Genomic DNA, 12696 nt, shown 5'->3' with positions numbered 1-12696 from the left:
CCCGGGTCCCCGCCGAGGTGGGCCGGGGGCCTCGCTGGTGCCTGCCCCCCGGGGCTGCTCGGGCTGCCGCAGGGCTCGAGGGGGCGCTTCCCGCCCGCACTTGGGGTCAGCCTGGGTGCGACGGGAATGGGGAGACGGAGGTCAGGCTGGGGTCGGGCGGTCTGCCCTTGGTGCTGGTGAGGGGTGGGGAAGGCATCTGGGGGTGAGGTCGCACGCCTGGGGACATCTGTCCTCTCGGGCTCGGAATGTGAGGCGAGACCGGGTTCCTTCCGTGGGGAGAAGCGGCCGCGCTCTTCCCCTGGGGGCTCTGCCGGCTGGGTGTGATGGGCTGAGCTGGTCCAAGTTCCTCCTTCCACAGTGGGACGGCAAGCCTGGACATCAGAAGGGCGAGGGAGGGAGCCGGTAGCAAGCGACCCTGGCCGTCCGGGCCCAGGAGTTTCGAGGACAAGTGAATAGGAGCTGGGTCTGTGAAGTTCCCTTGATCTGCCCCCTTTAGGATTCCCTCTGACACATCCCCAGCCACTGCCTGAGTGGACGCTCCAGCCAACGTGGGGGGCTCTCCTGCAGTGTTCTTAAGGGGCGCCCGAGTGGAACAAAGGAAGAGCTGGAAGACTGGGACAGGGACCCAGGTGTCCTCATCTTGGAGTCCCATTAACTGCTGCTTCTGTCTTCAGCAGTAACTACGAAGTCCCCTCAGCCTGACCCAGTATGTAGGAGGGAATCTCCGCAGGTGGTCAGAGGGTAAGACTGTGAATGGTTGGTGGTGGTGATGGGGTGGGCAGGGGCACCTGAGGAAGGGTCTGTAGGGCAAGAAGCTGGAATCCTGTCATTGTTCCCTTAGGGCTTGTGTCCTGGGCAGTCGGAATCCTAGTCCTCAAATCTGAAGCACCAGCCATTAAAGTCACCTCCTATGCTGAGGAGTGGGGTGGAGGACCACAGCCTGTATCCTTGAGGCAAGTAGAGAGAAAATAGGGTTGGGGGGGAGCGTGTACTTGGAGCTTGAGTATCCCAACTAGATGTCACACACACACACACACACACACACACACACACACACACACACACACTCAGTGGCTTAGAGCCTGGTAGGCAGGAACACAGGGCACGCCCCCCCAACCCCGGCACACCCCCACCCCTGGCTCAGAAAGCCACCTAACTGGCACCTCCAGTTCCCCCCTTTGCCCCACCCTGCCCGTGCCCTCCGATGCCCACACACATTCCACTGGCATTGCCTGCCTGCCTCCTGGGTACTGCCCCTCCCTGGGGCTAGTGGGGTGGAGGAGGGAGGGCACCTGGGGATGAGAGGTGGAGACTCAAGGGTCTGCGCTCCCCCGGAGTGGCACAGGGCCAGGGAAACCGGGCCCATGACTGCCTCCTGGGGAGCAGGCTGGGGGCCCAGGCTGGAGCAGAGGGTGCCTGGGTTCTCCGCCCAGGCTGGGGATGGGGTCATGGAAAAAGGTGGTCGTGTTTATACAGAGGGGAGGGGGGCAGCGGGTGGAGAGCAGCCGACAAGAGCAGCTTTGTTTCAGGCTCCGGAGCGGGCAGGGCAGCAGGGAGACGCCCCCTCCATCCGGCAGCCCCCTTCATCCATGCCCTCCCCTCAACTCCACCTTAAGAGAAGCGGCTTTGTAAGAGCCCCTTTCCCTGAGCCCCCTTCCCACCTCAGCATCTGAGGTGGCATCTTGGGAGGAGTGAAGAGTTCTTCCCCTTCCACCGGTCTCCCCAAGAACCAAGGCATCAAGGGTTTCCTCTGACTTCATACCATCTTCATTTTCTTGTTCTCTTCCTCTACCCTGGGTTGAATCCCCTCCCTTCCCTTCTCTTCCCAGCTATGGCAGCAGACAAGGCTTAGGAAGGGGAGGAATCTTTGCCCCCTTCCTTCCTCACTGACTCATAGGTCCCCTCTCCAGGTCCCTTCTCCGGGCAGTTGTAGGCAGAGGGCCAGGGAGAGTTGGCTTGTCCTCTGCTCATTTACAGCCTCCTTTTTAGAGGAGTCTGAGCATCCCTTTCTGGGACCTCTGCTGAAGGTCTACTCTCAAGGTCTCCTTCAGAACCGTAGGTGAGGGAGGAGGAGGGCTAAAGCAGAGAGGTCGTTCCCAGTCTAGGCAGAGTCTAGGGAAGGTGCGTGTGTGGGGGTGGGGAGGCTCTACTAGCTTCTCACCCTTGGCATTGGAGGGGTTAATCCACCTGGAATGTGGCCCGGCCTGTTGAGCTATGGCCCAGGGGCCTCAGGGGCCCGAACTCCTGGCTCCACCTGGGCTTAACCAGGATAAGCACTTCACTGGAATAAGGGAAGGAAAGGAGGAGGGACCTTGGGAGCTCGGAACTCAGACTTTTAAGGCCTGGGGAGACACTGTGTTAGAGTTGGGGGTCCTAGGGGCACCTGAAGTTCATGCATTGCATCTGAGTGAAGGGTAGTGGTGTTGGGGTGTGAGCTCCTGTAACCTCCATGATGATTTACTCTCAAGGGCATGAAGGCCAGGTAGATGAGAGAAGAGATGTTGATTTGATCCTAGAAGCAAATAATGATGGAAGGATGCAGAAATGCCCATCGCCTGGACCTCCGCACCCTTTTGGCTCTGTGCTTCAGTCGGGCGGTTATTTTCTGCTCTTCTTGATGTTGGTCATGGGTCATGATTCTGACTAGTAGAGGGATCTAGGCTGGGGTGATCCCCCCCATCCCATTAGCTTCCCATGGGGTAGGTGGTTTTCAGGCTCTTAGGGAGGCCAAGCTTTCCCTTGTCAGAGCTTCGAGAAAGGATCACCTGCCAGTCCTGGGATTCCCATTCCTGTCTTTCCCTGCTGTTCCTCCTTTTTCTGCGTTCAGATTAAAAATCTTGGTGTGTGTGGGGTGGGAGAGCTGGCTCAGTGGTAGAGCGCTTGCCTCGCATGTGCAATGCCCTGGGTTCCATTCCCAGTGTGGGAGAAGAGCCACCCTGGGGGGAAACTTTGAAGGAGAGAAGACACAAAAGAGCTTTCCAGTTGGGTGTGGTAGCACAAGCCTGTAATCCCAGCACTTGGGAGGCTGAGGCAGGAGGATCGTTGTGAGTTCGAGACCAACCTGGGCTACAAAGGGAGCTCGAGGCCAGCCTGGACTGCATAGCGAGACCCTGTCTCAAAAAGACAAAAAAAGACCAAAAAAAAAAGAGAGCTTTCCAGAGGCAGGCAGCAGAGATGAGAAAAGGAAGAGGAGAAGCAAAGTAAACTGATGACAAAGAGAGGAGTTTTCTGGGGTCATAGTTGTCTGGTTCCATCAATGCCCCTGATTTGATGGAGTGGTTGCAAGAGAGGTTAGGGCTGGGGATATAGCTCAGTGGCATAAGTACCTGCCTGGCAAACACAAGGTCATGAGTTTGATCCCTGGTACCGCAAAAAAAAAAAAACCAAAAAACAAAAAAAAAACAAGTTTATCACTTATAATAATTATTTAAGCGGGGAGTGGTGGCACCCCCCTGTAATCCCAGCACTCAGGAGGCTGAGGCAGGAGGATGGTTGGGAATTCAAGGCCAGCCTGGGCTGCAACGTGAGCTCAAGGCCAGCCTGAACTGCAGAGCAAGACCCTGTCTCAAAAAGATAAAAAAAAAAAAAAAAAGAAGAAGAAGAAAGAGAGGTGAGGGAGTGAAGGATGATAGGTGACAGAGGCAGAACTGGGAGGGAAGATGAAGGAGTGTTGAGGAAGACCTCAGGAAAGGAATACTAATTAAAAGAGTGGCATGGAGGAAGAGAAGGTAAGAGAAGTAATCTGAGACATTTACCTAGCATTCATAATGGGCTCTACATTACCCTAAACACTTTGTACTTGCTAAATTATCCAGTCCTAACAATGACTTTATGAAATGAGCCCTATTATTATTCCCAAATGGTATATGAAGGAACTGAAGCACAGAGAGATTAACTCAACCAAAGTCCTACAGCTACCAAGCGGTGAGGATGTCAATTCCCATAGTCTGGCTCCGGAGTCTGTGCTCCTAACTACAGTACTATATTCCTCTCCAGAGGGGTGTAGGGCCCCAGAGTTACAACAGAGACATATTTGTTATCTCCAGGGTGGTAGAATGAATATATAAAATGTGTGTCCTGGGGATGAGACCCAAGGCCTTATGTATGCCAGGCAAGTGATCTACACTGAGCTGCACCCTCTAGCCTGAGAGTTTGAAGTTGGCTTCCAAACTTATAGCCATGTGACTTTAAGCCAGTCAACCTCAGTTTCCTCAAAAAAAGAGTCATAATTTCTACCTCGCAAGACTGATGTTTATCCTAGTTGTGGTGCTTATAATCACTTCTGTAGATGTCCTTTCCTTTAGAAGTCCTCAGACCCAGCACCTGCCTGGCAAGTGCAAGGTCCGGAGTTAGAGTCCTGGTACTAAAAAAAAAGAAAAAAAAAAGTCCTCAGACCACCATTTACCTTGGAATCTCAGCTCACCTTTCCCTAGAGCTAATCTATTGAAGTTCTCATAGCCTACACAACTCCCTGCCCTCTCTACCACACTGCTAGGGCAGTATAGACCCACCTGGGGAGGGGCATGGGGTTTGGAACATCAGAGTGACCATTCTGTCATCTCCTTTTCCTCTCTTTCTCCCTAGGATCCTTGGAGTCCCAGTGGGCCAGCCAGGCAGGGCGGGCACGGAGCCTCCCAGGCTGGGGCAGTGGGCATGGGCGGGGCTTGTGGTTGAAGACCACCCCCGCCCACTGCAGACCCCAGGGCACTCCCACACTGCAGCTGCCATGGCCACCAATAAGGAGCGACTGTTTGCAGCTGGTGCTCTTGGGCCTGGATCTGGCTACCCAGGAGCGGGCTTCCCCTTTGCCTTCCCAGGGGCACTCAGGGGGTCTCCACCATTCGAGATGCTGAGCCCTAGCTTCCGGGGCCTGGGCCAGCCTGACCTCCCCAAGGAGATGGCTTCTCTGTGTGAGTCTCAGGGATCTTGGGGGATGAGGGCAAATGGAAACAGGAGGGCATTGGGAGGGTGGACGATATAGAAAATTGGCATCCCAGTTAAGAAAGTGGGCAGGGGTGGGGTTTGGTCTGATGGGTGGTGGTGGATAGTGGTGCTGAGGAAGGGTTTTGAATGTGGACTAAAGAGGGGTGTTTGCACATGAGAGTTCTGCTCAAAGAGGATGGGGAAGTTGCAGGCGTAACGTTGGGAGGTCTACAACTGCCTCCTAACTAGGAAGGGAACACCTTTGTTGGGTGGCCGGGGTGGTCCTGGTGCAGTCTGAGGCTGCCACCTGCATGCAGTTGGGAGCTGAGGGAGACAGGATGCCCAGTAGAAGCCAGTCAGCGGACTCTCTGATCGAGGTGATTGTTCTGAAGTTGTAAAAAGAGGAAGAAATGTAGTGCCAGGTGCCCAAAGATGTGTGGGCTCAGAGGAAGCACTCCTGCTTGGTTCTGGGGCACATGCACTCAGCCGCAAAGAAGGTGGGTGTGTGCCATAGGTGATCCAGAGAGGTGGTGGTGGTGGGGGTTGCAGAAGCGTCCTCTCCTCCAGCCACGTGGTTGTGGACTCTTCCCCTCCCTTCAGGTCTGGCAGAGCACCACATGCTGTGCAGATCTCCACTTGTGCCCCAGGCCTGCCCTCTTTGGTTAAACCTTTGAGTGTTGACAGCAGGCACCCCTCTCTACCCATTTGGTTGTTGTTCCTCCTGGCCAGGCCGTTCCAGATGGGGGTGCCCATGAGCTGGAGCCTGTGGCAGGGGCTCTGTGGGGTAAAGGTCAGCCAGCATATAAACTGGTGAATAGAAGGCCTCAGCTGGGGAGAAAGAAAGGTAACTAGAGGCAGAGAGAAAGGGAGAGACAGGCGGGGAGAGACAGAAACAGAGGAAAAGACAAAAAGATAAAGACATCCTTTATAGGGTTACAAACTCAGAAACTCAGAGGTGGAGGAGAAGAGGCTGTGCCTCAGGATGGGGCACTCAGAGGGTTATGCGTGTAAGGAAGGGGTGACTAGATCGGATTGGCAGCTCCACTGGAAAGAGTATGCTCATCTGGAGAAGGGGTGTGTGTGTGTGTGTGTGTGTGTGTGTGTGCGTGTGTGTGTGTCCAGTCTCTAAGGAGCTCTGTGTGCACAGCATCTCCCCAAAACTCTGCTCATATATAGAATCCCAGTGTGTGCAACAAAGAGTCAGTGTGCAAAGTGAGGCGTATTTAATAGGGAGGCTGACGGCGTGTCTGGGGTTTGGGGAGGCCCTCGGAGGTCGGGAGTCCAACAGGAGCTATTGAGTGCGTGCAGGTGAATGAAGAAACACAAAGCTCCCTTTTTGGAAACTTCAGCTAGGCATCCCCCTGCCTCATTTTCGCGCCAGGAGTCTGTCCTGAGAAGGAACCACCCTCCCCACAGGAACGTACTCCTTGCAGAGAACCACACCACTCAGTCTTGGGATTTGACTTTACTGGAGTAAAGAGGAAGAGAGGAAAGAGTGCCGAAGTGGGGAGAATGTGGAGAGCCAGTGGCCAGTCCCCCAGGGAAGTTCTCCTTGTGCCTCTGTGTGCTGGACATATAGGAGATGGGGGTCAGGGTTCAAAGTGAGGTCAAGGTCAGGGACAAGGCTAGGTTCCACCTCCAGAGGCTGCTCCGAAGGAGGAAGGCTGAAAGGAGAAATCCCAGGGAGGAGCCAGAACCAGGGCAGGTAGCTGGGGAGGGTGCGGCTAGCACGGAGGGACAGGCCTGGGCAGAGAGGTGGCAGGTAGGGAGGAGGGGAAGACTGGGTCCAGACAGCTTGCCTGGGGGTGGGGCAGGCAGCACTTAGTGGTCGTGCAAGGGAGAGGAAGAACCCTGGAGTCTTGGAAGCCTCCTGAAATGGGACAGTAGTTGAAGGGTGAGAGCCATCTCTCATTTCCCTGACCTGCTGTCCCTTTTTGGCTGGGACTATCTAATGGAGAAGGATTAGGGATTAGAAGCTTAAATTTGATGCCAAAGTCATCCTCACCTTGAGTCTGCATCTCTCTCATGATCCTCCCTCTCACATCCAATAAGACAGGGTGAGCTGAGCCTTGCGGCACATACCCGGAACCCCAGCCCTCAGGAGGCTGAGGCAGGAGGACTGCTGTGAGTTCAAGGCCAGCCTGAACTACATAGCATAGTGAGACTCTGTCTCAAAACAAAAGGACCTTTTTGCAGGATCTTGGATCTTGGCTTGTAATGCAGAGTCTGTGGCACCTTGGGGACATCCTACTCAAGAAGGGAGGTCTTGCTCTGCCTCTTGGGGCCCTCCAGGGGCCTCAGTGGGTGAGGCAGGCATCTCAGCACCTCACGGTGGGGAGGGGAGCTGCGAGGGGAGCATGTGCTGCCAAGGCAAGCACGGACCTGTGCGCATGGAAAACGGGTGTGCGCGCCTGTGTGCACACCGTACATGCATATGCATGAAACTCCTGGTGTCTGTGTCTCTGTGTCTCTCTGTGAACTCTGCTGTGTTGTACATCTGTTTTATCAAGACTACAAGGAACGGGCTGTGCTGGGAGTGGGGGAAGCCTTGCCTTCCTTTTCACTCTCTCTTTTTTATTAATTAAGTTTACTGGCACATTTTAGATCTATATAAGGATCACATTCATCACAGGGAGTTTGAACCTGTACATGATATATCTGGCTTTTTTTCCCCATTCCACTCCTCTCCTTGCAACCCCGATTCCCTTATTCACAAAAGCTTTGTTTCCATTTTTCCTTCTTTCCTCGTTTTTTTCCTTTTCCCTTGCTTCCTTTCCCTCTTCCCCCTCCCTGTGCTCTTCCTCCCTTGAAGAGAGAGCTGCAGTCCTTAGTACCTGGCCCAGTTTGTCCTCTGAGCTTGCTGCCAACTGCCCTGGCCGTGGGGCCAGTGTTCCTGGAGTAGGGAGCCCAGACTTCACCACACTGAGCTGCATGGGGAAACAAGGCAGGCTGGCAGAAGGAGAAAACGAGTCGTACTTAAACTGAAAAAGAGACTCTTAGACCTAAGGAGATGAGGTTGAAAGGTCCAGGCTCGGAGAGAGCCCAGACACCGGGAAGACACTCGAGAGCAGGCGTTGGGTAAGGGTGGTGGTCAGGCAGCAGCGAGGCCTCCTCCAGGAAAAATCCCAGCGACTGCCTCCTTCCCCTCCCTTCCCAGTCTCTCCTCCGGCTCCGGCTCCAGCTCCAGGCCGACACAAATGGGGCTTTGATTGCAACAGGAAACCTCTCTGGTGGGGGGGGGGAGCACCGCTGCTGGGGCCCAGGCTGCACCCCCCTCTTCTGGCCCCCTACCCAGTCCCAGCCCCCATCTTGCCCAGCTCTCTCACATCCTTGCTTTGGGCCCCATCCCTTATTCACACCTCATAGTCCCCCCTCAGAGACCCCTCCCGTTGCCCTTCAGGTGGGACTCAGTTAGGACTCACCCCTCTGGGTGGGGCCTGTTTCACTGTGAAATGCCCCTTCGGTTTTTTGAGGCAGAGTTTTGGAAGAAAAGGAGAATTTAGCGTGAGGAATTCTGAGCCAGTTATCCACAGCCCGCATCCAGAAGGTGGCAGGAGGAGGGAGAGGAGGAGGAACGTATAAGGAATTAGCTGTCCTGGCTACCCTTAATCCTGGCCAAAACCCACCCTTGCCAGGGTGGTAGGGCTCCGAGGGGTGCTTCACTCGCATCTGTGACAGTTGTCTTGTTAATGGGGGCGGGGTACACTCCTTTTGCCTTTGGGGGTGTGCCCTTTGTGGGGCTCTAACTGGTGATGGGGATCCTAGGGAAGGGGGTGAGTCAGGCAGCAGCCCCCCCACTCCCACTAGGCTGGTGGAGAACATCTGGTTCCCATGAAATGCTAGAAGGCTAATGGGTCTAATTGCTGCAATAAGGACTAGGGGGACTTTGGGGAAAAGAGGGGGCACTAGATCCCCCCATCTTCTACCCAAGGCTGTACTAAGTCTGGCTAGAATGAGGGGTTGTGGTTGATGGGAAGGGTGGGCCTGACACCTTAATGCCTGGCTCTAAGGCCCCTTCTCCCTGCAATGGTTGGGAAGCACACACAGATGGGGTGGATGAAGAGTGGGGTGCATCTGGTAAAGAGAAAGGGGGGCTATGGAGGACTCAGGGCTTCCTGAGCCCTCCCCCCATTCCTTCTGTGCCCTCCTCCCAACCCCCCTCCTTGTGGCCTGGCCACTTCTGGTTCTAATTACCAACCAGGCAGGCCTGACTTAATTGGGACCTTTCAGATTTTGGAGGAGGAAGGGGGGGATGACAGCCTGAAGTTGACTAATCAGGGTTCTTTCCCCCTTTTTTGAGGGGTACTCCCCATTTTGTACTTTTTTTTTTTTTTTGGTCACTGGCCAGATTCTAACTCAGAAACCTATCTCCCTGTTTTTTCTTTATTTTTTGGAGAGGGAGCAGCAGTTTTCACAAATGGGGTATTGAGGTTGGAGTGCGAGGGGTAGGTGCGAGGGGTAGGTAGCTCGCATTGGGTTGGAAGAGCCCTGCATTCCCTCTTCGTACCTAGTCAGCGCTGCCACCCCAGCCCCCCCACCCTGCGATTCAGGCCCTACTTCCCAGCCCTGCCCCCCCCAGTCCCTGGCAGCCGCCCGGGCTCCTCCTCTGCTCCCGCCTTCCCTGCCTACTCTGGCACCCCTTCCAGCTCTTTATTCTTCCAACAGGCGCCCCACTCTCCTGCAGCACCCCAGTACACCCCCCACCCGGTACAACAGATTCTTAGAAAAGCGCGCCCCACCCTGGCCCAACCACAGCCGCCAGGCGGGGGAAGGGGTCGGGCCGGGCGCCGCTGCTGCTCCCCCGGCGCTCCCCGTGTGAGCGGCGCTGACAGAGCCGGCTGGGCCGGGCGGCCGGGTGGCCGGCGGGCGGGGCGCGGGGGAGGGGGCGGTTTCCGGGAGTCGCCGCCGCTGGCGCTGTCCCGGGGCCAGGGTCCCGGATTCGGCCTGGCCTGGCAAGGGCAAACTTCTGACGTGGCCAGCCCCCCTCCTTCGCCCCCTGCTCCGCGGGCGAGGGCGCCCACTGTGCCGAAAGGGGCCACTAAAGGAACAGCCAGGCGGCCCAGAGCGGCGCTCAGTGTGGCACTAGCGGAGGGGCGGGGAGCAGTTGCTGCCTACTGCGAGGGTATAAACGACCCTGGGAACAGTTAACGACTCGCAGCAGCGCGGTTATGGCCGAGGGGGCCACTTGGCACGGCAGAAGCTCCGGGGGGAGGGAGTTGGCATTCAGGGGGCAGTTTCGGAGGTGCAATAGGCACTACAAGGACCGTTTGAGGGTTACTTTTGTGCTTCAAAAGTGGGGTTAGGTCGAGCAGACAGCAATGAGAGCGGCGGTCGAGGCGCTCGGGGAGTGTCAGTCGCGGGATGGGGCTTCAGGGACTTGCAGGGAGGCGGCCCGGGACGCGGAGGAGGGCGGACAGCTCGGGCGAGGAGGGGTAGACTCTCCGCGGCGCGGAAGGGGGCGGGGGACTCCGCTGCGGCGCTGGCGACGGCCTGGGCGGGGTGGGGCGGGGCCGGGTCAGGAGGAGGTGAGCGCGCCCGGCCACCCGCCCCGAGGGGGGTTCCCGGAGAGTTCATGGCGGGAGCGCGCTCCGGCCCTTGGACCGGGGGTGGAGAGAACGGGAAGGAAGGAGGAGGCAGCGCGGGCCGAGCCACAGGAATGTTCTGTTCGGCCCTGAAGCGCGCGCGCGGAGGGAGAGGGAGGAGCCAGGCCTGGGAATGAGGGGGGTGGAGGTAGTGCCTCCTCAGAAGCCGCCGCTCGCGGGGACCTCCACGTTCCTCTCCCCTCAGTCCTCTTTAACACCCTTGCTTGTGTTGATTTGTGTGGAAAAGGAAGGGTCGAGGGGAGGAGGAAAACTCTACGAAAGGAAATGCGTGTACTTGGTTCCTCCGCTCCTTCCTCCAACCCGGGACCTGGGCGCGCGCCTAAGTGCAAGTGCGTGCAAAGCCTCCGTGCTGTGGAGCGAGAATGCTTGCAGGCATTTTCCCGAGCCAGGTGTGTTTGCACGACCATGTGTGCACCGTGAATTTATGTGCGTGGAGACATGCATGTGCACTATATATTTGCAAATGCGTGCTGCCAGGATAAATGCATGGATGGATATATGTCTAAGCAAGCGCGCCGCGCAGCGAGCGTATGTATGTTTTTGTGTGTGCGCTCCGCTCGCAGCTCTGCTCATCTTGGTGCCCGGCCCCCTTCGCTCTCCAAGCCCCACCCCTCACCCCTCCAGGCTTCGCTTTTACAAAAGGTCTCCCCGGTGCTAGCTGCTGAGGCGCCCAGAGTTAGACGGACCGAAGCCGAAGCGGCAGCCCCGGCTTAGCGCCCCGCCCAGTCCCTTTCCCTAGCTGGGGATCCCCTTCTTCCCCGCCCACCCTTACCCCCCATGCAGCCCAGCGCCCTATGCTAGCCCTCCCCCTCCCCCCTCCAGGAGCGGGGCGCCGCCGGGGGAGGAGGGGGAATCGGCAGCGGGTCCTCGGTGTTGTAGCACCCAGCTTCCCTCCAAGCCGGGTCGCGATGTACGACTGCATGGAATCGTTTGCCCCGGGTCCGCGACGGCTGTATGGAGCGGCCGGGCCCGGGGCCGGCTTACTGCGCAAAGGCACCGGCAGCTCCTGTTTCGCAGGATTTGAGTCTTTTGCCTGGCCGCAACCCGCCAGTCTGCAATGTAGGTACTCGAGCTCCGGGGTGGGTGGGTGAGGTGCAGGAGAGGCTGGATTTACTCTTTCCGAGTGTACAGAGCAAGCGAAGATTCTAGCCTTTTCTCTGTGAGGTACTGGCCCTTTAAATGTGGGGGCTTTAGCGTCTCCTTTGCGTGTGTGCAGTAGTGTTTGGAGTGTGTGTGGTTTTTTTGGTGGGCGGTTAGCTGGGACCTGTGGTTGGTGCCTGGGTTGAGTTCTGGGGACTGGGATAGACCGAGGTGCTTGGGGAGTTGGTGCCCTCCGGTGCCTCGCCTCGGAAGGATATGGCACCCAGAACTGCTGATGGCGTTTGTGAAGTCCATGTGGGAAGTTGCGAATGTAAAAAAATATTATCTGCAGAGCATGTGGATCCCTGGCGTGTGCAGCGCCCTACCTAGGTGGTGTGTGTGGGGGTAGAGGTCTCGTTACGAGCTGTCTCCCTCTGACTGCGTGGGCGGTCCCGCGTGGGCCTCGTGGGGAGGTTCGTGGCGCAAGGCCGGGAGGGCGTGTGCCCCTGCGTGGCCGCGGGGGCGGCTCTGGAAAGAGCTGCGTCCCGGAGTGCATCCTGTGTGCTCCGCGTGTGGGGGCCGGGGCTCGTGCGTGAGAGGAGGCCGGGCTCCGCCCGCTCCCGCGGTAGCAAGAGAAATGTTTGGAAACCTGTACTAGTCGGGTTGTATTGGAGAGATGACTTTTTCCCCCCTATGGCGCCAACACACAACTTTAGCTGGAGGCGCAAAGTTTAAAGCAAAGTCCACATGCAGTGGTGGTGCGGTGGCCCGGAGGTGACAGCGGCAGGGGGGGTACGACTACGGGGTCCCCAAATCTCCATCTTCCCCCTCTGTGAAATGGGAGATGCCAGGCCTGGGGCCCTGGAACCCTTCTGCAGAGCGGTAATAAAAAGCTGGGGACTGAGAGGCTGTAAAAATGAAGTCCAGATGAGAGGCGGCTTTGAAGCTTGGGCCGCAGTGCTCGCTGGGGTGGGGTGTGAGGAGGGGCCGGGAGGGGGAGCTTGGAACACCCCCCAATTTTACCCGAGCCTGGGATTGCGCTCCCAGCCCGGGTGCGGACTGCGGGGACCCGGGGCTCGGGGGCACGCGG

At 57.3% G+C, this 12696-nt stretch overlaps 1 protein-coding gene across 4 annotated transcripts in view; it reads left to right on the top strand.

Annotated features, from left to right (window-relative positions):
• The first annotated feature begins 680 nt into the window (after window positions 1-680).
• Window positions 681-12696, top strand: part of Rarg (retinoic acid receptor, gamma) — a 20916-nt gene continuing 8900 nt past the window's right edge. The window contains exons 1-3 of one of the 4 annotated variants that reach the window (XM_013520914.1): window positions 681-741; window positions 842-953; window positions 4585-4910. In XM_013520914.1, coding sequence (XP_013376368.1) covers window positions 4727-4910 — 184 coding nt within the window. In that variant the 5' untranslated portion in view covers window positions 681-741; window positions 842-953; window positions 4585-4726. Of the gene's footprint in view, window positions 742-841; window positions 954-4584; window positions 4911-10523; window positions 10916-10942; window positions 11586-12696 lie in introns of those variants that run through there. The other 3 variants (XM_013520911.1, XM_013520912.1, XM_013520913.1) reach the window with 3 other exon arrangements.

Source organism: Chinchilla lanigera, unplaced genomic scaffold, assembly GCF_000276665.1.
Source record: "Chinchilla lanigera isolate Chin_1 unplaced genomic scaffold, ChiLan1.0 scaffold00057, whole genome shotgun sequence".
NCBI lineage: Eukaryota > Metazoa > Chordata > Mammalia > Rodentia > Chinchillidae > Chinchilla > Chinchilla lanigera.
Note: the sequence above shows the minus strand (reverse complement) of the source record. Positions and strands in the feature narration are given on the sequence as shown.